The sequence below is a fragment of the Stegostoma tigrinum genome, chromosome 6, assembly GCF_030684315.1.
Source record: "Stegostoma tigrinum isolate sSteTig4 chromosome 6, sSteTig4.hap1, whole genome shotgun sequence".
Lineage (NCBI taxonomy): Eukaryota > Metazoa > Chordata > Chondrichthyes > Orectolobiformes > Stegostomatidae > Stegostoma > Stegostoma tigrinum.
Window position 1 is genome coordinate 111,994,401 of NC_081359.1, and position 27,481 is coordinate 112,021,881.

Below are 27,481 nucleotides of genomic sequence, written 5' to 3' on the forward strand. Positions count from 1 at the left end.
GATCACTGATCACCGTGCTGGGACTGATCACGATGCTGGGCTGATCACTGATCATTGTGCTGGGGCTGATCACTGATCACCGTGCTGGGACTGATCACGATGCTGGGCTGATCAATGATCATTGTGCTGGGGCTGATCACTGATCAACGTGCTGGGACTGATCACCATGCTGGGCTGATCACTGATCACCGTGCTGGGACTGATCACCATGCTGGGCTGATCACTGATCATTGTGCTGTGACTGATCACTGATCACCGTGTTGGGACTGATCACCGTGCTGGGACTGATCACCGTGCTGGGGCTGATCACCGTGCTGGGGCTGATCACTGATCACCTTGCTGGGCCTGATCGTTGTGCTGGGACTGATCACCGTGTTGGGACTGATCACTGATCACCGTGCTGGGACTGATCACCGATCACCATGCTGGGACTGATCACCGTGTTGGGACTGATCACTGATCACCATGCTGGGACTGATCACTGTGTTGGGACTGATCACTGATCACCATGCTGGGACCAATCATCATGCGGGGACGGATCATCATGCGGGGACTGATCATCGTGCTGGGACTGATCATTGATCACCATGTTGGGACCGATCACCATGTTGGGACCGATCTCCATGGTGGGACTGATCTCCATGGTGGGACTGATCTCCATGGTGGGACTGATCTCTGGTCTGGGACCGATCTCCAGGCTAGGACTGATCTCCGGGCTGGGGCAGATCACCGTGCTGGGGCTGTGTGCAGTCAGGGACTCGGTGCTTGGTTTGTAGGGTATTTATTACCCATTTGTGCATGGAGAGATTCTTATTTTTATACAGAGTGCTGATTGTGATCTCTATAATGGTCACACTTACAAGAACCTGGAGAAGCTCATGAGAGTGCAAAGGCCCTCATCTAAACTGATTGAAATTCACTCAGTGCAGGGCTCTCTGAGGAATAACATGCAGGGCTATGGGGACAAAGCACTTGAGGAATTCTTTGTTTTGAGAGCAGGGCTAGGAACAATGGGTCAAATGACCTCCAGCTATGCTGTAACCTTTTGAATGTTTCTTCCACATGCAATCTCAACAAGAGCTGAACAGGAAAACACCACTTTCATGCTGGAGGTTGTCTCACCATTTTAAACTCGGGAATCCTTTGGCATTGGCTAGGAGTACAAAGAGATTAATAACAGATTGCCAGGACAGGGGTAAACAACGCAGAGAAAGTACAGCTGTGTATTCCTTCAGCACTTTTACTGATCAACTGTTAAATATTGGCATCAAGGCACTTTCACTTACAGGAAATATTAAAAGGAGTAACAAAGAAACTGTTGACTTTGCTTTGGTATGAAGGTGGAGGTAGCGTGAGAAGCAGTCTTGAGGGAGTCCTCACTGTCGGAGGGTAAGTGCTGAGGGAGTGGGCACTGTCGGAGGGTCAGTGCTGAGGGAGTGGGCACTGTCGGAGGGTCAGTGCTGAGGGAGTGGGCACTGTCGGAGGGTCAGTGCTGAGGGAGCGCCGCACTATCAGAGGGTCAGTGCTGAGGGAGCGCCGCACTGTCAGAGGGTCGGTGCTGAGGGAGCGTCGCACTGTCGGAGGGTCGGTGCTGAGGGAGCGCCGCACTATCAGAGGGTCGGTGCTGAGGGAGCGCCGCACTGTCGGAGGGTCGGTGCTGAGGGAGCATCGCACTGTCGGAGGGTCGGTGCTGAGGGAACGCTGCACTGTTGGAGGGTCGGTGCTGAGGGAGGCCGCACCGTCGGAGGGTCAGTGCTGAGGGAGCGCTGCACTGTTGGAGGGTCGGTGCTGAGGGAGTGCCGCACCGTCGGAGGGTCAGTGCTGAGGGAGCGCTGCACTGTCGGAGGGTCGGTGCTGAGGGAGCGCCGCACCGTCGGAGGGTCAGTGCTGAGGGAGCGCTGCACTGTCGGAGGGTCGGTGCTGAGGGAGCGCCGCACCGTCGGAGGGTCAGTGCTGAGGGAGCGCTGCACTGTCGGAGGGTCGGTGCTGAGGGAGGCCGCACCGTCGGAGGGTCAGTGCTGAGGGAGGCCGCACCGTCGGAGGGTCAGTGCTGAGGGAGCGCTGCACTGTCGGAGGCTTAGGGCTGACAAAATGCTGGAGGTGCCATCTTTTTGGGTAACATGGTCTGTATGCTCTCTCAGGTGGATGCAAAAAGGCTGCTGGGCAGGATCAAAAGTACAATTGGAGATTCTCACTGATATCTGGTGCCCATTCCTGAATCAACCAACATCAATACACAAACAGATTATCTGGCCATTTATTTTGCTTCATTATCCTTTGTGCGGTTTTGTTGCTGAGTTGCCAACATTACACTGGCCTGCGCCTTAGGGAGAGGGCTGGGATGTGTAATATGGTTCGCACACCCTCAGGAGCAGATAGAAACCAGAGCAATCTGACTGTCTCTGTCACATGATTATTGGAAAGCCTCTCAGTACAAGTCCAACATAGCGCTGCATAGTGCACGGTGCAGCTCACCCAGTGAACTGGCGTCATGGTGACGGCAAGGTGGTACGGGGAGGCGGTGACTTCACACATGATCCCATCGGGTTCTCGTATGGGATAGAACGTGTCGGTGAAGAGACTGGTATGTTGGGGAAGACGAGCATTCCCTGGAAGCAAGGATTTGTGGTCCAGAAGTCAGCATGTTGGGTTGTGGGGAGTTAGTATTGACTCTCAGATAACAAAGTGTGAAGCTGGATGAACACAGCAGGCCAATCAGCATCTCAGGAGCACAAAAGCTGACGTTTCGGGCCTAGATCCTTCAGCCTGGTAAACTCTGTTTGTTGAGCACCATAGGACCTTCTATTTTCCAGCGCCCTCTGTTCAAACATATAACCAGGAGAGGCATAGAATCCATCTCCTCTTATCTTCGAGGGGCAGCAGAAGCCTCCCAGTCCCGTCCTCGCCCTCCTCTGTTTCCAGTACCATCGCCGTCCCTGGCCCAACCTGCGGATTCAGGCTTGCACCTCGTTGAAGTCGTGCTCAGTCAGTGTCACTGAGAAAGGCACGTCGACTGTCTGTGGTGTGAATGTCCGCTCACCCCCTGTCACCTTCCAGGAGTTCAGGGGTCGGATGGCTTTCCTAAACCGCTGGAGATGAACAGGAAAGATAATACTGTCAGCTCGCTCCCGTACAACAGCGAGTATCATCACCAGCACTATGCCAACGTCTCTCTCTTTCTCAGCTGTTTACACAAGGCCAGAGGAGAGACAGGCGTTGGAGCTCTCGGAGGAATCAAGAGACGGGGGAAGCAAGCAGAAAAGTGGGGTTGAGGCAAACCATCAGCTCTGATTGTACTGACTGGTAGGAGAGTGTTGACGGTTGAATGACCTACTCCTGCTCCCGCTTTGTATCTTGCAAGTGTTGTAAATGAGTTTGAGCTTCTGCTGAAATGGCAGGGCAGGACACTGACACAAACAGATTAAATTTTGACTGAAGCAAGAACAGAAATTGCTGGAGAAACCCAGCAGGTCAGGCAGCATCTGGGCAGAGAGGGAAAAAAGGAGAGATAACATTTTGGGTTTAGTGAGCCCTCTTTGGTCCTGAACTCTCAGAGTCTGTGCCGAGATCTAGCCTTTTGGTTGTCACATTAAACCAAGGTGCTGTCAGATGGATATTAAAATCCCATGGGAACAAGCATAACAAACTTCCCAGTGACCTGAACACCTCTTTTCAAGAAACAGATTATTTGATTTTTCATCTCATCATTGTCAGGAGAGGCCAGTTGGCAGTTTTAAGTAGATGGAAGGTCATTGCATCTGACAATAGTGACTGGGTATGAGCAGATGAGGTGTTTGAAAATGATTAAACAAATAGCCTGGGTGTCCTTCCATTTTGATAGGAGCCCAGGCTGTTTAGAACCCCTATAGTGTGGAAGCAGGCAACAACACTCAAGACGTTTGACACCATCCAGGGCAAAGCAGTCGCTTGATTGGCACCAAATCCACAAGCATCCACTCCCTCCACCACCGACGCTCAGTAGCAGCAGTGTGTACTATCTACAAGATGCACTGCAGAAATTCACCAAAGATCCTCAGGCAGCACCTTCCAAACCACATTTGCTTCCATCTTGAAAGACAAGGGCAGGAGATAAATGGGAACACCACCTCCCTCCAAGTCACTCACCATCCTGACTTGGAAATATATCGCCGTTCCTTTACTGTCACTGGAATTCTCTCCCTAATAATATTGTGGGTCAACCTACAGCAGGAGGACTGCAGCGGTTCAAAAAGACAGCTCACCACCACCTTCTCAAGGGGCAACTAGGGATGGGCGAGAAATGCTGGCCAGCCAGCGATATCCACATCCCTCAAATGAATAGAGAAATAAAAGGCCATTCAGCCCATCAAATTCACACCAACCCTCCGAAAAGCATCCCACACAGATACTCCCCCCCACAATTAATTCAATCCTTGTAACCCTGTATTTCCCATGGCTAATCCACTTAGCATGCATATCCCTGGACACTATGGGCAATTTAACACGGCCAATCCACCTAACCTGCACATCTTTGTGCTGTGGGAGGAAACCCACAATGCGCAAACTCCAAACAGACAGTTGTCTGAGACTGGAATCGAACCCGCATCCCTGGTGTTGTGAGGATCAATAGTTTCCTCCAGTTTAACTCAATAAAGACACATGCAACAAAGTGAATAGGTTCTTACATCTCGCCATGTTCCAGACTCCTTCAGTACAGCAGCCACAGCCCAGAATGGGATCTGTATACAGCACAGCACCCCCAGACACACACCCAGTGCTTTCCCCCACAGTGGGAACTCATAGGAGCCATAATGCAGGGGTGTATTGTACATCTCAATAAATACATACATCAGGATGAACTGTAAAAGAGAAGGGAATATAACAGATAAGACCATAAGACCATAAGACACAGGAGTGGAAGTAAGGCCATTCGGCCCATCGAGTCCACTCTGCCATTTAATCATGGCTGATACGCATTTCAACATTGAGCACTCCATGCACACACATCAATAAATGAGGAACAACAGTTTCCTTTGGCAGTTGCAAACCAGAATGAACACAACAGTTAAGACAATTACCAAAACAATCAAAAAGGCAGAGGAGGATTTTTTTTAAACCATCAAACAAAAGGCAGGTTCATCACACCTGACTTGAAGTGACAGATTGAGTAGGAACTTCCAGGTTGGGTGTTTTGAGCATCAGCAGCAATATTTCAAACTGAAGGTGGACAGAGGTACTTGCTACGCAATGTTTGATCAGCTGTCAGTGCTGTTGGGTTAACAAGAGACAGCAGGAAGTGGAGAAATGAGTTTATTGGAAAGCTGTTCTCGGAATGAGAATGGCAGCACGGTGGCTGTCTGTCCCTGACGGCTCAGCAGTTTATTTTGGGAGTCTGGAGAAGACACAGATTGGGATTTTCAGACTGTCGAGTGGTCAGATCAACCATGGGCTTCAGTGAATTGGTTTGGGTTCCTCGAGGTGGTTCTTCCTACAGTGTTGAATTGACTTTCATGGAAGGTTTTGAACTAATGGGTCATAGATGTTTTATAGCGTAGAAAAAGGCTCTTCAGTCCATTGTGTCCACATTCATCTCCAAACATCCACCATTTTAATCCCATTGTCCAGCACTAGATTGTGGACTTCTTTGCTTTGATGTTACAATTGTTTACCAAAACAGTTATTAAATATGTTGATGGTCCTTAGCTCGACCAACCTTTCAGGTAGTAAGCTCCAAATACCTACCCCCACTTCTGCGTGAATTTCTTTTCCCCACAAATTCCCTGGAAACCTCCATGCTGCTCCTTACCTTAAAGCTGTGCCTCGGTGTTATTAAACCCCTCTACTAAGGGAAAACATTTTTCCCTATTGGTAGAGTCATAGCGGTCTGCAGTGCAGAAAAAGGCCCTTCAGCCCATAAAGTCTGTGCTGGTTAAGAACAACCACTAACACTTCTAATTCCATTTTCCAGTATTTGATCTTCTCTACCTTGGTATCACAAGTGCATATCTAAACACATATTCAGTATTCTGAGCGTTTCTGTCCCTCCTACCCTTACAGGCAGTGAGTTCCAGATTCCCACCACCGTCTGGGTGAAAAGATTATTCCTTACATCCCATCTAAACCCTCTGCCTTTGACCTTCAATCTATGCCCCCCGGTCACTGATCACTCCATTAAGGGAAATGTTTCTTCCTGTCTACCCACTCTATGCCCCTCATAATTTTATCCATCACAATCATGTCCCCTCTCAATCTCCTCTGCTCCAAGGCAAACTACCCCAGTCTGTCCACTCTCTCTTCATAACTGAAGTTCTGCAGCCCAGGCAACATCCTGGTGAAGGACAGTCTCCTTCCCAACTCCTCCAGTGCAATCACATCCTTCCTATCATCCAGTGCCCAGTACTGGGAACCGTGGTTTACTAAAGAAATTGTATCTCTTGGTAGGCGGAAGAGGGAGGCTTATGTGATGTTGAGACAAGATGGTTCAGATGAAGTGATGGAGAGTTACAGATTAGCTAGGAAGGATTTAAAGAGAAAGTTAAGAAGAGCAAGGAGGGGACATGAATAGTCATTAGCAGGTAGAATAAAGGAGAACCCTAAAGCTTTCATTAGATATGTGAGGAATAAAAGGGTGACTAGGGTAAGAATAGGGCCAGTAAAAGACAGAAGTGGGAAGTTGTGTGTGGACCCGGTGGAGATCGGAGAGGTGCTAAACAAATATTTCTCATCTGTTTTCACTCAGGAAAAGGAGAATATTATAGCGGAGAAGACAGATATGGGCTATTAGACTTGAAAGGATTGAGGTTAGTAAGGAGGAGGTGTTATCAATTCTAGAAGGTGTGAAGGAAAATAAATCCCCTGGGTGGGATGGGATTTTTCCGAGGATTCTCTGGGAAGCTAGGGAGGAGATGGTGGAGCATTTGGCCATGATCTTTGAGTCATTATTGTCTACAGGTTTAGTACCAGAGGACTGGAGGATTGCAAATGTTCTGCCCTTGTTCAAGAAGGGCAGTAGAGATGGCCCAGGTAATTATAGACCAGTGAGCCTTACGTCTGTTGTAGGAAAAGTTTTGGAAAGGATCATAAGAGATAGGATTTATTATCATCTAGCAAGCAACAATTTGATTGGAGACAGTCAACATGGATTCGTCAAGGGCAGGTCGTGTCTCACAAACCTCATTGAGTTTTTTGAGAAGGTGACCAAGCATGTGGATGAGAGAAGGGCAGTTGACGTGGTGTACATGGACTTCAGCAAAGCCTTTGATAAGGTTCCACATGGTAGGTTATTGGAGAAAATGCGGAGGCATGGAATTGAGGGAGATTTAGCAGTTTGGATTAGAAACTGGCTTTCTGAAAGAAGCCGAGTAGTGGTTGATGGAAAATATTCAGCCTGGAGTCCGGTCACTAGTGGTGTGCCTCAAGGATCTGTTTTGGGTCCACTGCTGTTTGTCAGTTTTACAAATGACTTGGACGCAGGCATAGGTGAATGGGTTAGTAAGTTTGCAGATGACACTCAAGTCGGTGGAGTGGTGGACAGTGTGGAAGGATGTTGCAGGTTGCAGGGACACTTGGGTAAACTGCAGAATTGGGCCAAAAGGTGGCAAATGGAGTTTAATGCAGATAAATGTGAGGTGATTCACTTTGGGAAGAATAACAGGAAGGAAGAATACTGGGTCAATGGAAAGATTCTTGGTAGTGTGGATGTACATGTACATAGATCCCTGAAAGTTACCACCCAGGCTGATAGTGCTGTTAAGAAGGCTTACGGTGTGTTAGGTTTTACTGGTAGAGGGATTGAGTTCCAGAGCGTGATGTGATGCTGCAACCGTACAAAACGCTAGTGCGGCCTCACCTGGAATATTGCGTACAGCTCTGGTCGCTCCATTACAGGAAGGATGTGGAAGCATTGGAAAAGGTACAGAGGACATTTACCAGGATGTTGCCCGGTCTGGAGTGAAGGTCTTATGAGGAAAGGCTGAGGGACTTGGGTCTTTTCTCATTGGAGAGAAGAAGGCTAAGAGGGGATTTAATAGAGACATACAAGATGATCTGAGGATTAGAAAAGGTGGACAGTGAGAGTCTTTTTCCGAGGATGATGACGTCAGCTTGTACAAGGGGGCATAGCCACAAATTGAGGGGTGATAGATTTAAGTCAGATGTCAGAGGCAGGTTCTCTACTCAGAGAGTGGTAAGGATGTGGAACGCCCTGCCTGCCAATGTAGTTAATTCAGCCACATTAGGGGCATTTAAACAGTCCTTGGATAAGCAGATGGATAATGATGGGATAGTGTCGGGGGAAGGGGTTAGATTAGTTCACAGGTCGGCGCAATATCAAAGGCCGAAGGGCCTGTCCTGCGTTGTATTGTTCTATGTTCTACTCTAGCTGTGGCCTAACTAATGTCTCATACAACTCCATCACACCCCCATGCTTGTGTATTCAATGCCTTGACTGATAAAGGAAAGTATCCATATGCTTTCTTATCTACCTTATCTACCTGAGCTGCTGCCTTCAAAGATCTGTGGACATGCAGCTCACTGACCTCTGGTTTGCAAGCTGGTCCCTGTGGTATTACACCACTGCACCTCAGACTATGGCGTCACTGGAGAGTAAGAACCATATTGGGTCCCTTCACATTGCTAGTTTGTGACAGCAAATGTGCTTCAACATGGGGCTGGTCAGGTTTGTAGACTGTGAATGGCCAATTCCTGAAGGCAAGACCATGGTCTAGTGTAGTTAGAACTGCATCTCATCAAGGTTTTTGGAAACTGAGGCATGCAGGAGGGGGAGAAAGGGAATGATTCTTTTTAACAGGTGAGCACATTTACAGACTTACCAGGAGCAGCAGGGGTGTAAACAGGGTCCAGCAAGCCTTGAAATAGAGTAACAGCTTACTGCACCAGGGCGGGCAAAGACGGATCATGTCAATAATGTCATTACAGAACTGGTTAACACCTGTGGGGGAGAGACAGCACTGTCAGGTGACAGAAAACAAAAACCTGACATCTCTGTAACAGTTTTCATCAGCCCAGCACTTCCCAAAGTAATTTTACTTTCTCATTGTGGTGTTGTAGTGAACATGACAGCCAATTTGTACACAGCCAGGTCCCACAAACTGCAGTGTTGACAAATGACTAGATGAATTAATGGTTTTAATTTGAGGGGCTAATACTGGCCCCACTGTGATATCTTTCATATCCACCTGAGGGGGCAGATGAGGCCTCAGTTTCACACCTCAGCCAGAAAGCAGCACTGCCTCGCTGCCACACTCCATCAGTTCAGGCAGCTGGCCATAGATCCTGTGGACATGTTGCTGGAGGGGAACTGGACCTCACTACGCTCTGCCTTGGTGCTGAGTGTTTGATGAGCCAAAATGCCAAGAACAACCCTTCAATTGTCAGGGCCAGTCATTATATACTCCATACACCGCCATCCTCTAGCCTCTGTAAATGAGGTCCTCACCATCCAAACAAGCCCAACTTCCACCACCAGTCACGCTCTGTTCACTGACCCACCACTGGGTCTTTGTCCAGCTACCTCTCAAATTCTCATTCTCCTATGTAGATCCTTCGCTCCTCCCAGTGCCTCACCTTCTTCACAGCTCGAAAAACTCCTCTGTCCCCCAAATCCTCGTCAGCATCTGGTGTAAATCTCTCTACCCTCGGTGACTGTTCCTTCTCTTACCTGGGGCCCTGGCTTTGGAATTCCACCCCCACATCTCTCTGGCATTCTACCCCAACCTCTCCTTCAAGGCACTCCTTAAAATGTGACTATGCCCAAACCCATGACCTAATACCGCTTCACGTGCTCGCCAGCGTTCATCTTTACTCTGAGTGCTCCTTCAGGTATTTCGCTGATATTAAAGTTTCTGTACAAATGCAACTTGCCAGCGTTGTTTCCTGAAGGGCTGGGGCAGAATGATAACTCCAAAAGGAATTATACAGCACAGAAGATGGTCATTCTGCCCACCATTCCTATACCTGCTCTTTGGCTGATATTTTCAGTTTAATTTCACTCCTTTTGTACTTCCCTGAAAACATGTCTCTCCCAGATATTTATCCTGCATTTATCAATTTGAAGGTTCCTATTTAGCCTCCTTCCTCCACAAGCAGTGCATCCAAGGTCACAATAAGTTTCTCTGTTCTCTTCTCATCCTTCAACTGATGGCTACACTGAATTGTGAACATTAAGGGTTGGTTTAAAGAGTTGGCTTGGTGCTCAATGTTCCCTAAAGCTCTTCAATCATGCTGGTCAGGAATGGATGCTCCCCCTTTCTACTGGTTCCGGGAGCAGGGTTTACCATAGAAGAAAGCGATCCCCAGGCACATGAAGAGAGTGATGATGATGAGCCCGAAGCTGGTGCTGAACGCATCGATGAGAGTGAACCAGTAGATGCCACCCTGTATGAAAAGAGCAATAGTTAGAGCTGATCGACCAGGTGTGGACAAATACAGAATCACACAATTGTTACTGCAGCAGGAGGCTATTCAGCCCATTGTGCTCGACTGGCTCTTTGAATGAGCATCATTACCTTGTTACAATCTCGTGTTTCTCCCCCTTTTAACTGCACAGTATTTCTGTTCAAATAATTGTCCAATGCCCTCTTGAATGCCTGACTATATCCTCCACATGACACACTGGTGTTTGAATGTGAAGATCGTTAGATCATTGTTGGAACTGATGCTTTTTTATCCAAAGGTAGGATTGTTGGGCATAAACCCATATTTACCTGTCACAGTTTAAGGTGACTCCCCTCTATCTTAATGATTACTTTTATTTTCATATTGACCCCTGTCCATATTCTGAATGATCACAATGCGACGTTTAACCCCTGAATTCTTAATCGACAAACTATTCCAACACAGATGGGAAAGTTCAGAACAAGACACAACTCTTTTCCTTGATAATAAAAGGTGAGGCTGGATGAACACAGCAGGCCAAGCAGCATCTCAGGAGCACAAAAGCTGATGTTTCGGGCCTAGACCCTTCATCAGAGAGGATGCTGCTTGGCCTGCTGTGTTCATCCAGCCTCACATTTTATTATCTTGGAATTCTCCAGCATCTGCAGTTCCCATTATCTCTGATACAACTCTTTTCCTTGTTCTTTGGACACAAAGCCTTTACCTCCTAATTATTATCCTTATGTCCCAGCTGACTAGCTTTCAAAATAATTCCTCAATAGATATTACAGGAAAGTGTGCTGGATGTCTTAAAACAAATAAAAGTGAGACCCCAGGACCTGATCAGTTGTTCTCTAGAATTCTGTGGGAAGTGAGGGAAGATTGCTGGGCCTCTCACTGAGATATTTGTATCACTGATAGCCACAGGTGAGATGCTGGAAGACTGGAGGTTTGTCTAATGTGGTGTCACTATTTAAGAAAAGTAGTCAGGAAAAGCCAGGGAACTATAGACCAGACAGCCTGACCTCAGTTGTGGGCAAGTTGTTGGAGGGAATCCTGAGGGACAGGATTTACACGTATTTGGAAAGGCAAGGAATGATAGGGTAGTCAACATGGCTTTGTGCTTGGGAAGTTGTGTCTCATTAACTTAACTGAGCTTTGTGAAGAAGTAACAAAGAGGATGGATGAGTGGAGAGCGGTGGATGTGGTCTATTTTGACTTCAGCAAGGCTTTTGGCAAGGTTCTCCATGGTAGACTGGTCAGCAAGGTTATGTCACATGGAATATGGGAGGAATTAGCTATTTGGATGCAGAATGGCTCAAATGCAGAAGACAGAGGGATTGTTTTTCAGACTGGAGGACCGTGACCAGTGGTGTGCCACAAGGATCGGTGCTGGGTCCACTGCGTTTCCTCATTTACATAAATGATTTGAATGTGAACATAGGAGGTATGGTTAGTAAGTTTGCAGATGACACCAAAGTTGGCGGTGTAGTGGAGAGCAAAGAAGGTTACCTCAGAGTACAGTGGGACCTTGATCAGATGGGCCAAGGGGCGGAGGAGTGGCAGATGGAGTTTAATTTAGACAAATGTAAGGTGCTGCATTTAGGAAAGGCAAATCAGGGCAGGACTTATACACTTAATGGTAAGGTCCTGGGGAGTGTTGCTGAACAAATGGACCTTGGAGTGCAGGTTCATAGTTCTTTGGAAGTGGAGTTGCAGGTAGACAGGATAGTGAAGGAGATGTTTAGTCTGTTTGCCTTTATTGGTCAGTGCATTGAGTACAGGAGTTGAAGGTCATGTTGTTGGACAACTGTTGGAATATTGTATGCAATTCTGGTTTCCCAGCTACTGGAAGGATGTTGTGAAACTTGGAAGGGTTGAGAAAAGATTTACAAGGATGTTGCTAGGATTTGGAGGGTTTGTGCTACACGGAGAGGCTGAAAAGGCTGGGGCTATTTTCCCTGGAGCGTCAGAGGCTGAGGGATGACCTTAATAGAGGTTATAAAATTATGATGGGCATGGATAGGTTAAATACACAAGATCTTTTCCCTGAGGTGGGAGCGACCAAAACTAGAGGACATAGGTTTAAAGTGAGAAGGGAAACATTTGAAAGGTACTTAGGGGGCAACTTTTTCACACAGTAGGTGGTGCTTGTATAGAATGAGCTGCCAGGGGAAGTGCTGGAGGCTGGTACAATTACAACATTTAAAAGGCATCCAGATAAGTATATGAATAGGAAGGGTTTAGAGGAAAATGGGCCAAATGCTGGCAAGTGGGGCTAGATTAATTTATGACATCATCAATCAATCAACATGTGGTTGACATGGACGAGTTGGACCAAAGGGTCTGTTTCTGTGCTGTACAGCTCTATGGCTCTACGGCTCTGTTCTGACATGTTACGATGCATCTCTGGGGCTGACGGGGCTGATGGGGCTTCCGGCCAACAGGCAGAGAAAGTACCACTGCACAACAAGACCCTCTAGTCAGCATGAGTAGAAATATAGTCAGCATTCAAATCAATATTGGGAGATCCCACGCAATTTCCAATCCATGCACTTAACCACTTGGCCACAACGACAGATTTGTGATTAAATCAAGACTTAGCCAGAAGGAACAGTAGTGACAGCTGATGCTCTTTGTAAATATTTTCAAATCACTTGTTAAGTTATCACACAGCCCTGGAGCCTTGGTGTCCTGGCTCAGAGGAAGGGGCACTACCGCTGCACCACAAGAGCCTTTTTAAAGCCACCCTAGTCCCAGAGAACCACAGTTTCTCACATTAGACAGCGGTGACTGGTGGTGGTTTAACTGGAGTGTCACCATGCCTCAGGTGAGGGGTGAGGTTGAAGAGTCCTTCATGGTAACCTCAGCCGTTTCAGCTGGAATTGCACCCAAGCTGCAAATCAGCCCCCCAGCTAACTGGCAAAACCAACTCCTCTGATGGTCTTCATATGATTCCTGTCTTTACATGCACAATGCCCATCACTGGTATACCTTAAACAATACAGTCAACAAACCGTTTCAGTAGTATAGTCTTCTCCTCATCTACTTGATAACTATCTGTCCCCTACCCTCTAGCAGATGGCCTTCCTCAGTACAGGCTCTGCAGGCAGACCCAGACAGCAGCAGGAGATAGATGTGTTGGGGGAATGTCACTGAGACATGGATATGTTGTGGGAATGGGACTGAGCTATTTGGAAAGGCTAATGCTTTGGAAATGTAGCTTCGGAACTCCCACCATGGCAGCTGGTGAAATTCAATCACAAATCAGCCTTTGTTAAATGTGGAATTAAAACCTAGTCTCAGTGATGGTGAGCACTGTGACTGTTGTACAAGTCCATCTGGTTCAGTAATGTCCTTTAGGGACGGAAATCCACCATACCTACCTGGTCTGGCCTATGAGTGACGCCAGGCCCACAGTGATGTGGGTGACTCTCAACTGCCCTCTGGGTAATTGAGACAGGCAACAGAAGCTGGCCTTGCCAGAGACTCCAACAAAAATAACCACTGGCCCCTATAACAGAGGTGACCCTCCACTGCTGACAGTGTGAGGTTATGGGATCACTTTGTGCTTTGTACCTCAGTGATAAGCAGCAGGCCCAGGAGATAGAATGTGAAGCACAGAGCAGCTAGGAACAACACCTTCCATTTCCCACTCCGTAATACTGCAAACTCATCCAGGAACGCTGTGGTGATTCCTTCCATGTTGCCAAACTGTAAAAAGACCCACACAAACAACCACAATAAGAGCGAAAGCTCGTCAGGAATCAAGGCCATTTCATGTATGAAAAACATGCCAGGTTCTGTAACAGACAGCTGTCCTTCTCAACATGCTCAACGTGAATTAACAAACTCTCGTACACTCTCCCCCCGCATCACTGAGCCCACCCACCCACTTAATCCCCCTCCCACAGCCCTGGGTACACTCTCCCCCCATCACTGACCCTACCCACCCACTTAATCCCCCTCCCACAGCCCTGTGTATACTCTCCCCCCCATCACTGACCCTACCCACCCATTTAATTCCCCTCCCACTGCCCCTTGTACACTCCCCCGCCCACCCATTTAATCCCTCTCCCACTGCCCCACGTACACTCTCCCCCCATCACTGACCCTCCCCACCCATTTAATCCGCCTCCCACTGCCCCATGTACACTCCCCCGCCCATCACTGCCCCCACCCACCCATTTAATCCCTCTCCCACTGCCCCACGTACACTCTCCCCCCATCACCCCACCTTCCCCACCCATTTAATCCCCCTCCCACTGCCCCATGTACACCCTCCCCCCATCACGGACCTTCCCCACCCATTTAATCCCCCTCCCACTGCCCCGTGTACACTCTCCCCCCATCACTGCCCCTACCAACCCATTTAATCCCCTTCCCACTGCCCCGTGTACAATCTCCTCCCCATCACTGACCCTACCCACCCATTTAATCCCCCTCCCACTGCCCTGTGTACACTCTCCCCCCATCACTGACCACACCCACCCATTTAATCCCCTTCCCACTGCCCCGTGTACAATCTCCTCCCCATCACTGACCCTACCCACCCATTTAATCCCCCTCCCACTGCCCCATGAACACTCTCCCCCCATCACTGACCACACCCACCCATTTAATCCCCTTCCCACTGCCCCGTGTACAATCTCCTCCCCATCACTGACCCTACCCACCCATTTTATCCCCCTCCCACTGCCCTGTGTACACTCTCCCCTCCAATCACTGACTCCTCTCCCTCATTCTACACATTCCTCATTGCGCTGGAAAATTTTAGCCCAGTACTTTCTTATTCCTCTTCCATTCCAGAAAGAAATAGTTGGTCTGTCCAAGTATTTTAAATTAAAACAATAATATCAATAAATGTGGAGCTGGTAGAAGACCACGTGATGAGCCCAGCTCCATGTTTATTGACTCCAGGCTTCCAGCTTCTGCAGCCCATGCTGTCCCCCAAACCACAAAACCAATGTGGAGTGTTGCTGGCACCTGATGGCCACAGCGTAGTATTGCAGCACACCTCTCACTGAACGGGATTAAAATAAAATACTGCAGATGCTGGGATTTTTAATAGAAAGAGAATGCTGGAGAAACGCAATGGGTCTGGCAGCATCTGTGGAGAGAAACTGAGTTAATGTTTCGAGTCCTGTCAGATTTCAGATGTTAACTTTGCTTTCTCTCTGTAAATGCTGGCACACCTGCTGATTTTCTCCAACATTTCCCGTTTTTATTAGCAATAACCACGTGTAGAGCTGGATGAATACAGCAGGCCAAGCAGCATCAGAGGGGCAGGAAAGCTGATGTTTCTGGTCAGAAAATTTTCTAAAGAAGGATCCAGCCCCGAAACGTCAGCTTTCCTGCTCCTCTGATGCTGCGGGACCTGCTGTGTTCATCCTGCTCTACACCTTGTTATCTCAGATTTTCCATCATTGGCAGTTCCCACCATCCTCGTTTTTATTAAGTTTGAAGCTGTGAAACTACAGAAATAATAACCTTCAACCTCCAATTAGTTTGCTTTCATTACATGTGACACCATGTAACTCCTACCAGATCAGCTGAATTCCCATCTAAAACACTTACAATAAATCATAGAATCCCACAGGAGAAAAGCAACCCACCCAGGCCCACCTCCTCTACATTTCCCAAGACTAACCCACCCAGCCTGCACATTGCTATGGCTGATTTAACATTGCCAAACCAGCTAGCTTGCACATCTATGGAAGGAAACCCATGCAGGCACAGGGAGAATGTGCAAACTCCACACAGACAGATGTCTAAGGGTAGAACTGAACCTGGATCTCTGGCACTGTAAGGCAGCAGTGCTAACCGCTGAGCTACCTTGCCACCCCACAGTGGCTGTTACGTTCATTATTTACTGAAATTACACTATAATAGTGTGACATATGTATCAGATTAGCTGTACAGGTTAGACTTGCATTTATTTGAATTTAGGACGATTAAGCGGTAATCTGATTTGAGGGTTTAAAAATGATTATAGGGTTTCATAAAGTTGTTAGAGAGGCATGAGGGAGCTGTTGCCAAGGGCCTCCATCTTCAGAACAAGCCAGGCTGTTCAGGGGGATCAGAGATAACGGGAACTGCAGATGCTGGAGAATCCAAGATAACAAAGTGTGAAGCTGGATGAACACAGCAGGCCAAGCAGCATCTTAGGAGCACAAAAGCTGACGTTTCGGCCAAGGCCTAAAACGTCAGCTTTTGTGCTTCTAAGATGCTGCTTGGACTGTTCAGGGGGATGTCAGGAAGCACTTCCTCACTCACAGTGGGAATAGGAACCTTGAGCTCCTCTGGAAAGTTGTTGGCATTGTCATGGAGTCATCATGGAGCACAGAAACAGACCCTTCGGTCTGACCAGTCCACGCTGACCATGATCCCAAACTAAAATAGTCCTACTTATCTGTGCTTGGCTCACAAACCTGCAAAACTTTCCTATTCATTAACTTAACTAAATGTTTTTGCAACTGTACCTGCATCTGCCACTTCCTCTGGAAGTTCATTCCACACACTAACCACTCCATGTGGAAAAATGTTCCTAAACATATGCCCCTCGTTTTGGAACTTTCAAAACTGATTGATTTTTGTCGGATAAAGGAGTTTTGGAATGTGCAGCAAGGACAGGAAGATGGACTTACGAACCAGATCACTCTTGACCTAATTGGATGTTGGACAGACCAGAGGGGTCGAATGGCCTGCTACCTGTTCCTATCTGTGGAGGCTGCCTGTGAGTTTGTGAAGGCAAATGTGCTCAGGGAATGAAGGCGACCAGTCCTTGTGACAGTCCTGTCTCACAGGGAGATGTATCGGCTCATTTCACATACTGAGACCAGTGCATTGTATCAGAGTTGGATCACACATCAGTATCTCCAGCACACCTAGGAAAACCATGGCCATCAGTGGCTGTAGACCCCCCAAATTGCACTCACTCTGTTGGCAGGACATTGCTCTCTGTGGCTTCAAGAGTAATGATTTAAATCTTGAATAAATACCTAGTCTAATGGTGACCATTAAACTATTGTCAGCTGTTGTAAAAACCCATCAGGTTTACTAATGCCCTTTAGGGAAGGAAACTGCCATCCTTACCCTGGTCTACATGTGCCTCCTGACCCACAGCAATGTGGGTGACTGTGAACTGCCCTCTGGACAATTATAAATCATACAATTATTACAGTGTAGAAGCAGGCCATCTGGCTCATCAAGCTCACACAGTGCCTCCAAAGAGCATCCCACACAGGCTCATCTCACACCCCTACCCTATCCCTGTAACCCTGTATTTCCCATGGTTAATCCACGTAGACCGCACATCTTTGGACTGTCGGAGGAAACCAGAGCACCCACAGGGAATCCACACAGACACAGGGAGAATGTGCAAACTCACACGGGCAGTTGCCCGAGGCTGGAATCAAACCCAGGTCTCCGGCACAGTGAGGCAGCAGTGCTAACCTCAGAGCCATCGTGCCACCCCTTGGCCTAATGCTGACCTAGAAAATTATGCCCACATTGAGAAGAGTGCATTTTTAAAAAGCCAGAGTGCTCTCAGATGTGGAGGAGATAATTCAATTCTTCCCCCTCATTTCTATCTAATGTCCCAGCTGGAAGGGACAGGAATGTTTGACACACTTCTTGCTCTCGCCACCAACACCCACCCATCCAACACCTTGTCTAAACACACACAGATGAATGGTCAGATGGTTCAATCTCCCTAGGACATCCAATTAATTACCACGGCTCCCTAAACATTCCACAGTTACTACGGCTCCCTGAACATCCCCACAGTTACCATGGTCCCCTGAACATCCCCACAGTTACCATGGTCCCCTGAACATCCCCACAGTTACCATGGCTCCCTGAACTTCCCCACAGTTACCATGGTCCCCTGAACATCCCCACAGTTACCCTGGTCCCCTGAACATCCCCACAGTTACCATGGCTCACTGAACATCCCCACAGTTACCATGGTCCCCTGAACATCCCCACAGTTACCATGGCTCACTGAACATCTCCACAGTTATCATGGTTCCCTGAATATCCCCACAGTTACCCTGGCTCACTGAACATCTCCACAGTTACCATGATTCCCTGAACATCCCCACAGTTACCATGATTCCCTGAACATCCCCACAGTTACCACGGTTCCCTCAACATCCCCACAGTCACCACGGTTCCCTCAACATCCCCACAGTCACCACGGTTCCCTGAACATCCCCACAGATACCCCGACTCTCTCAACATCCCCACAGATACCACAGTTCCCTCAACATCCCCACAGTTACCACGGTTCCCTCAACATCCCCACAGTTACCCTGGCTCCCTGAACATCCCCACAGATACCATGGCTCCCTGAACATCCCCACAGATACCATGGCTCCCTGAACATCCCCGCAGTTGCCATGGCTCCCTGAACATCTCCGCAGTTACCATGGCTCCCTGAACATCTCCGCAGTTCCCGTGGCTCCCTGAACATCTCCGCAGTTACCGTGGCTCCCTGAACATCTCCGCAGTTACCGTGGCTCCCTGAACATCCCCACAGATACCACGGCTCCCTGAACATCCCCACAGATACCATGGTTCCCTGAACATCCCCACAGATAACCCAGCTCCCTGAACATCCCCACAGATACCACAGTTCCCTCAACATCCCCACAGTTACCGTGGCTCCCTGAACATCCCCGCAGTTACCATGGTTGCCTGAACATCCCCACAGATACCATGGTTCCCTGAACATCCCCACAGATACCCTGGCTCCCTGAACATCCTCACAGATACCACGGTTCCCTGAACATCCCCACAGTTACCACGGTTCCCTCAACATCCCCACAGTTACCATGGCTCCCTGAACATCCCCACAGATACCATGGTTGCCTGAACATCCCCACAGATACCCCGGCTCCCTGAACATCCCCACAGATACCACAGTTCCCTCAACATCCCCACAGTTACCGTGGCTCCCTGAACATCCCCGCAGTTACCATGGCTCCCTGAACATCCCCACAGATACCATGGTTCCCTGAACATCCCCACAGATACCCTGGCTCCCTGAACATCCCCACAGATACCACAGTTCCCTCAACATCCCCACAGATACCACGGCTCCCTGAACATCCCCACAGTTACCACGGTTCCCTGAACATCCCCACAGTTACCACGGTTCCCTGAACATCCCCACAGTTACCATGGCTCCCTGAACATCCCCACAGATACCCTGGCTCCCTGAACATCCCCACAGATACCACAGTTCCCTCAACATCCCCACAGATACCACGGCTCCCTGAACATCCCCACAGTTACCACGGTTCCCTGAACATCCCCACAGTTACCACGGTTCCCTGAACATCCCCACAGTTACCATGGCTCCCTGAACATCCCCACAGATACCATGGTTGCCTGAACATCCCCACAGATACCCCGGCTCCCTGAACATCCCCACAGATACCACAGTTCCCTCAACATCCCCAGAGTTACCACGGTTCCCTCAACATCCCCACAGTTACCATGGCTCCCTGAACATCCCCACAGATACCACGGCTCCCTGAACATCCCCACAGTTACCACAGTTCCCTCAACATCCCCACAGTTACCATGGCTCCCTGAACATCCCCACAGTTACCATGGCTCCCTGAACATCCCCGCAGTTACCATGGCTCCCTGAACATCCCCACAGTTACCGTGGCTCCCTGAACATCCCCACTTGTCACCCTGTTCTCTAGGCCAACCCATCAGTCACCATGTCTCCCTAGGCCATTCAGACCATTACCATGGCTTCCCAAATTGCAAACTCCATGACTGGGCAGGCAGACTGTACCCCAATATTAGCATTGGCAGGGAAGCGGAACCTTCTTAGCCAGTGCCAAGGGCCATAGTTACCAGTGTATCGATCCCCAGGGTGAAGAGCATCAGGAAAAACAGGATTGACCAAAAGAATGAACCAGGCAGCAGTGCTAGGGCTTCTGGGTAAGCAACAAATGCTAACCCCGGACCTAGAGTGAACAGACAGTGGGTTACATTGTGCATAGAGAGAGGTCACATGACTCCAACAGTCCAGGCTGATGTTTATACTTTACAACATCCTTCCTTCAACCGCCTGCATCATCCAAACCGGAGAACACAATTTCAGTACATTTTCCACTCTATGTTCACTAAGATCATGACAGCATGACGTTCAGCTTATCACCCTTCTCACTGAAAGCTGCTCCTCACCCCACAAGGCTTGTCAGATCGAGTACAGTTACACTAATTTCACTCCAGAGAGGTCCCTATGAAACTGAGAAGCAGCCAAACCAGATTCTAAATAACATGTCTGTCTGACCTAAAATGACATCTCTTCTTTGCACTGATAAAACCTTTGTTCTCACAGACCAAGGACTGGAAAGAAATTCGGGGATTACATATACACATCAATCAAAACCTTCTAACTGATTGAAGATTTAACAGCATCTTAGGTTTGTTTAATACATCCTCATCATCTTTTACTTCTAAATTCTGTGTCTGATACTACATCTCTCAGTAACACCTGATGAAGGAGCAGCGCTGCGAAAGCTTGTGATTTCAAATATACCTGTTGGACTATAACCTGGTGTTGTGTGATTTCTGACCTTGTCCACACCGGTACCTCCACATCTACGGTTTATGTCAGTCTAATGAGCCTACAGGTCTCTGTTTTCCCTCTCCCTTCTTTAACTAGTTTTCTGGTTTTCCTGCTATAGGAAGGATGTCATGAAACTAGAAAGGGTTCAGAAAATATTTACAATGATGTTGCCATGGTTGGAAGGATTGAGCCAAAGGGAGAGATTGAATAGGCTGGGGTTATTTTGCCTGGAGTGTCAGAGGCTGCGGGGTGACCTGAAAGAGGTTTATAAAAAAATGATGAAAGGCATGGATACTGTAAATATCAAGGTCTTTTCCTTAGGGTGGGGGAGTCCAAAGCTAGAGGCATAGGTTTAAGGTTGGAGGGGTGAGATACAAAAGGGGCAACATATTCACAAAGAAGGTGGTGCATGTTTGGAATGAGCAACCAGAGGAAGTGGTGGAGGCTGGTACAATTGCAATAATTATATGAATAGGAAGATTTTAGAGGGATATGGTCCAAATGCTGGCAAATATAGATTTATATAGCATATCTGGTCAGCATGGATGTATTGGACCATAGGGTCTGTTTCTGTGCTGTACATCTTTATGACTCTGACTTTCTGATTCTCCATTGTCTTTGCTTATCAATTTGTTGGTCATTTTGAAAGGGAGCTTTACGCTGTATCTAACCCTGTGCTGTCCCTGCCCTGCCCTGGGAGTATTTGATGGAGGACAGTGCAGAGGGAGCTTTACTCTGGATCTAACCCTGTGCTGTTCCTGTCCTGGGAGGGTTTGATGGGGGACAGTGTAGAAGAATTTGGATACTGTTCTGTTATGCTGTGTTTAAATGGAAAGTCATTGAGAGGAAAGCCCTGAGGGTGATCTGCTGTACTAAGAGGGATCCTGAAGATTCATGATCACTGTTGATTACTGGCCTTACCAGAATCTGCTACATCTTCAACTGCCACACCTTTCTTCCAGGCCATGTGACCCAGGATGGAAAAAATGGCGAATCCTGCAAAGAAGCTGGTGATACAGTTGCCGGTCACTATGACCAGTGTGTCCCTGGGAGACAAAGGATCAGTTATCAATGGCTAAAGATTTTAAATGCTACAACTATACCTCCACATTCACAACAGTCAACAATCTCAGAGAAGGGATTAACTTTGTTTTCACAGCATCTTCCACAACCCATTTTACTACTGAGTACTTTACAGTGAACGCTATATTTGAAAAGTAGACATTGCTGTAACGTTGGAAATATGATTTTCCACTGAGCACAGCAAGATTCCACAGAACACTGGGACAACATCATAATTGCCGGCTTCTGTGATGTTGATAAATATTATTCCTCAAACACTGGAAGAACTCTGAGACTATAAGTGTGAGGCTGGGAAAACACAGCAGGTTGGACAGCATTTGTGGAGCAGGTAAGTCAATCCTTTGGCCTGATGCTGTGTGACCTGCTGTGCTTTTCCACCCTCACACCCGTAGACTCTGGCATTCAGCATCTGCAGTTCTCATTATCTCCAAGTCATTGGAAAGAACTTTTGTCACTTCCAGCAGAGCTGTAATGTCTTTTATGTGCACTTGAGAATATGAATAAACATTATTTCAATGCCGCAGATGACAGACAGCAGCACTGACAGTGCAGCACTCCACTGTTGAACAGTCAGTACTGAGGGAGCGCCGAACTGTCAGACAGTCGGTACTGAGGGAGCGGGCACTGTCGGAGGGTCAGTGCTTAGGGAGGGCTACACTGTTGGAGGGTCAGGGCTGAGGGAGTGCCTCACTGTCGGAGGGTCAGGGCTGAGGGACTGCCGCCGCACTGTCGGAGGGTCAGTGCTGAGGGAGCGGCTCACTGTCGGAGGGTCAGGGCTGAGGGAGCGCCGCACCGTCAGAGGGTCAGTGCTAGGGGGCGGGCACTGTCGGAGGGTCAGGGCTGAGGGAGTGCCTCACTGTCGGAGGGTCAGTGCTGAGGGGGCAGGCACTGTTGGAGGGTCAGTGCTGAGGGAGCGCCGCACTGTCAGAGGGTCAGTGCTAGGGGGCGGGCACTGTCGGAGGGTCAGGGCTGAGGGAGTGCCTCACTGTCGGAGGGTCAGTGCTGAGGGGGCAGGCACTGTCGGAGGGTCAGTGCTGAGGTCAGCGCCACACTGGCAGAGGGTCAGTGCTGAGGGAGCGTCGAACTGTTGGAGGGTCAGCGCTCAGCCAGGGCTCCACTGTCAGAGGGTCAGCGCTGAGGGAGTGCTGCACTGTCGAAGGGTCAGTGCTGAGGGAGTGCCACACTGTTGGAGGGTCAGGGCTGAGGGAGTGCTGCACTGTCGAAGGGTCAGTGCTGAGGGAGCGCCGCACTGTCGGAGGGTCAGTGCTGAGGGAGCGCTGCACTGTCGGAGTGTCAGTGCTGAGGGAGCGGGCACTGTCGGAGGGTCAGTGCTGAGGGAGCGCTGCACTGTCAGACAGTGTTAGCGAAATGACCAATTTAAGGTCATTCATCAGTCAGGCTCACAATGTAATACATTTACACGTGTTTGAAGACACAAATCGTAGTAAGCAGGACACTCTTTTATAGTTTGAAAGGAATCTGTACTTCACTTACACCTTTATCATTGGAAAAAACACAGATCATGGTGACTACCAACCTCAGCTGCATTTCTATGGCAACACCGTGACTATTACAGTCGACCTGCCTTGTCTGAAAAATAAGATCGACAGTTAGCTGCCATGCTAACAATGGTCCACGATCCAGCACCTCTTCTCCTGCTGTATCAATTGGTCTCCCTTTTGCAGGGATTTTTCTTGTATCCTCATTCTGATGTGAACAAGAGCAGAAGCCTCAACTTTGCAGAAACAAATGTCCTTTTAGCAATGTTTAATCTCTGAATGCCAGAGCAATTATTCATTTCTCATTGACCTGAGAAATTTAAAAGCTCTTTCAGCTGAATTCAATTTTAGTATCATGATGTACACCCAATTGGACAGTGTTGCCATGGAGTCAGTTTGGGTCCATGTCTGACAAAGATCATTGTCAGTATCCAACATCATCAGTGGTCTGACTCCTAGCCTCTCACAAGTTGCATATTTCCTGTATATCGATGAAATGAAACATACACAACCTTACTGCCACTCCCTGATGGACTAAGTCCCACACTAAAATGCACCTTTGAAATGCAGCAACCAAATCAGCTCACATTTTTCAGTTCCTGGCTGAGAAACCCACTAATGGACTGTACTACAGTCTACCACAAGCCTACCGCACTGCACAATGAAGGTGTTTGGATTCCTGCAGATCCATGCATTATAAGATGGGTTCATCAGCAACCTCTTAAATAGGGCCAAAGCATTTGTCCACTGAAACAAAAGCAGGAATTGCTGGAGAAACTCAGCAGGTCTGCAGCATCTGTGAGAAGAAAACAAAGTTATCATTTTGAGTCTGGTCACTCATCATCAGAACTTTAGTTTATTGAGTGCACTGGACGCTAAAATGGGGAAGATTTGATATCCTGCTGCTGGATCGAGGCTATCCGGATCAGATCATTTCTCACTAAGTACCCCACAAACTCAGCATCAGGCCAACAGCCCAGAATAGTCCTTGAAAGGAGCCAGTCAGCTTCTACTGAGGTACAATACAGAGTTAGGTACAGAGTAAAGCTTCATCAAACACTCCCAGGACAGGGGCAGTGCAGGGTTAGCTACAGAGGAAGGCATCATCTGTATCTCAGACCGTTGAGCAAAGGGGAAGTGAGCTCCTTCATGCTTCATCTATTCTGTAGTAATACAAGTAGTGCTTACCACCAACAAGCCTTTAAGCTTGAAAAACTGTTCTACTTATCCCGTAAAGGGGTAATGTCACATATGAATTTCAGTGCTGGTGTGATGCCAGCCCTTACATCCTAAAATTTTACTCTATATCTTTATTTGTTCACAGAAATTTGAGGGTGCACACATGAGGATCAATGGTCGGCACAACATTGTGGGTTGAAGGGCCTGTTCTGTGCTGTACTGTTCTATGTTCTATGTTCTAACATGGGCATCCCTGGCCAGGTGGCATTTATTGCCCATCCCTAATTGCCCAGAGGGCAGTTAAGCGTCAACCACGTTGCTGTGGGTCTGGAGTCACATGTAGGCCAGACCAGGTAAGGATGGCAGTTTCCTTCCCTAAAGGACATTAGTGAACCAGATGGGTTTTTCCCAACAATTGGCAATGGATTAATGGTCATCATTAGACTCTTAATTCCAGATATTCATTGAATTCAAATTCCACCAATTGCTGTGGTGAGATTCAAACCTGGGTCGCCAGAATGTTTTGGGTCTCTGGATTAACAGCCCAGTGATAATACCACTAGGCCATTGCCTCCCCTAAACTTCGTTCTGTTCCCATTCTGGAAGTGTTTGATGGGGAAAGTGTAGAGGGATCTTTACTCTGTATCTAACCCCGTGCTGTCCATGTCCTGGGAGTGATTAATGGGGAAAGTGTAGAGGATGCATGATACAACTGTGCTGTACCAGTCTATATCTTAATTACCTGACAACGTTGTTGTCAAACTTGTTGTAAGATGCCATTGAAAGCAAACCTCCGAAACCAATCCCCAGGGAATAGAATATCTGGGATGCAGCATCATTCCACACCTAGGATAAAAGGTGAAACATATTAGTGTGAAAATTCTGCTGTATCACTGGCATGGAACACCCGTCAGGTGGAGGGACTGGTGTTAGACTGGAGTGGGCAACGTCAGAAATCACACAGCACCGGGGTATAGTCCAACAGGTTTATTTGAAAACATAAGCTTTTGGAGCTTAGCCCGATTGTCAGGTTAAGTGAGAAAAGGGCACACAGAACACAGAATTTATGAGTAAAAGATCAAAGGGTCACACAACTGATGAGGATGTACTAAACAAACTTAAGATACTGTTAATAAAATGTGAGGCTGGATGAACACAGCAGGCCAAGCAGCATCTCAGGAGCACAAAAGCTGACGTTTCGGGCCTAGACCCTTCATCCTAGGCCCGAAACGTCAGCTTTTGTGCTCCTGAGATGCTGCTTGGCCTGCTGTGTTCATCCAGCCTCACATTTTATTATCTTGGAATCTCCAGCATCTGCAGTTCCCATTATCTAAGATACTGTTAAATCTTTAAGTAGGTTTTCATTGAGACTGAGAGTTATTGCTAAAACCTCCGTGGCTGGATACTTGTTAGTGGAGACCAGTGCTGGGGCCCAGGTGTCAAGGCACCAGCAGCAGGAGGCTATCTCTGGATGGCCAGGAGATGTGCCCAGATCCCATGCACTCACCACAGTGCACTCCAATCGCTGGAACCTGGATCAGCGAGACCAGCCATAGTGTATGAACCCTGTCGCAAACAATATCCCCTCAGCAGTTTACCTTATTGCAAATAAAAACTACCTCAAAACAGAAGACCAATTGGTGAAGGTAGATGTTGTGAAACTTGACAGGGTTCAGAAAAGATTTACAAGGATATTGCTGGGGCTGGAAGGTTTGAGCTATAGGGAGAGGTTGAATAGGCTGGGACTGTTTTGCCTGGAATGTCGGAGGCTGAGGGGTGACCTTATAGAGGTTTATAAAATCATGAGGGGCATGAATAGAGTAAATAGCTAAGGTCTTTTCCTGGGGTGGTGGAGTCCAAAACTAGAGGGGCATAAGTTTAAGGTGAGAGGGGAAAGATTTAAAAGGAACCTAAGGAGTAACTTTTTCATGCAAAGGGTGGTGTGTGTATGGAATGAGCTGCCAGAGGAAGTGGTGGAGGCTGGTACAATTACAGCATTTAAAAGGCATCTGAATGGGTACATGAATAGGAAGGGCTTTGAGGGATATGGGCCAAATGCTGGCAAATGGGACTAGTTGGAACAAAGTGTCTGTTTCCTTGCTGTATATCTTTATGGCTCTAAATAGGGGAAGGTAAACAGATAGAACGAAACAGGCATGATGTAAAAAGGGCATGGTGCCAAAACTGTGAAGGGGTTAGAGGGGAATGATCAAATTCAGCTCATAGGAACAGACCAAGATGAATCAAAGAGGGATAAGACAAGACAAGAAAAACGAAATAACTGGAGTGGTGTTAAAATAAAACAAACAGCAACATTAGCATTACAGACTTGATGGGTCAAAGGGCCTCTTCTGCACTGTATGGTTCTGTGATTAAAGCAGTTTCTCGATAACAAGATCAGTCACTGAGTGTTTCTGATGATAGAGGGTCTCTGGAACGAGAGGAGGCTAATGCAAGATGAAATAGAAATAAATAATTTAGAACAGGAGGAATCTCTTTCCTTGAAGGTTGTGGATTACATAGTGTTTGAAACAGATATCATGTCAATACAGAATGGTTATGGCACAGAATGAGGCCATTGAGCCCATCACATCTCTGCAAGAGCATTTCTTGTCTCAGATCTCCATTTTCCTCACAAAACTGGGAGCAATTTCTTCCTCGGATTTTAAAAGTAACTGGGTCAACCACAACTCACAGGCAACCTCCTCCAGATCTAAAACACTCACTGTGTAAAAATGCTTTTCTTGGT

General features: G+C 47.8%; 1 protein-coding gene across 1 annotated transcript in view; it reads right to left on the reverse strand.

Annotated features, from left to right (window-relative positions):
• Positions 1 to 1,293: 1,293 nt before the first annotated feature.
• Positions 1,294 to 27,481, reverse strand: part of slc6a7 (solute carrier family 6 member 7) — an 82,031-nt gene continuing 55,843 nt past the window's right edge. The window contains exons 8-15 of the mRNA XM_059646888.1: positions 25,475 to 25,578; positions 21,893 to 22,017; positions 20,251 to 20,363; positions 13,954 to 14,088; positions 10,275 to 10,374; positions 8,811 to 8,929; positions 4,665 to 4,838; positions 1,294 to 3,089 (exon numbers count right to left, since the gene is read on the reverse strand). Of these exons, the coding sequence (XP_059502871.1) occupies positions 2,955 to 3,089; positions 4,665 to 4,838; positions 8,811 to 8,929; positions 10,275 to 10,374; positions 13,954 to 14,088; positions 20,251 to 20,363; positions 21,893 to 22,017; positions 25,475 to 25,578 (1,005 nt within the window). The 3' untranslated portion in view covers positions 1,294 to 2,954. The remainder of the gene's footprint in view (positions 3,090 to 4,664; positions 4,839 to 8,810; positions 8,930 to 10,274; positions 10,375 to 13,953; positions 14,089 to 20,250; positions 20,364 to 21,892; positions 22,018 to 25,474; positions 25,579 to 27,481) is intronic.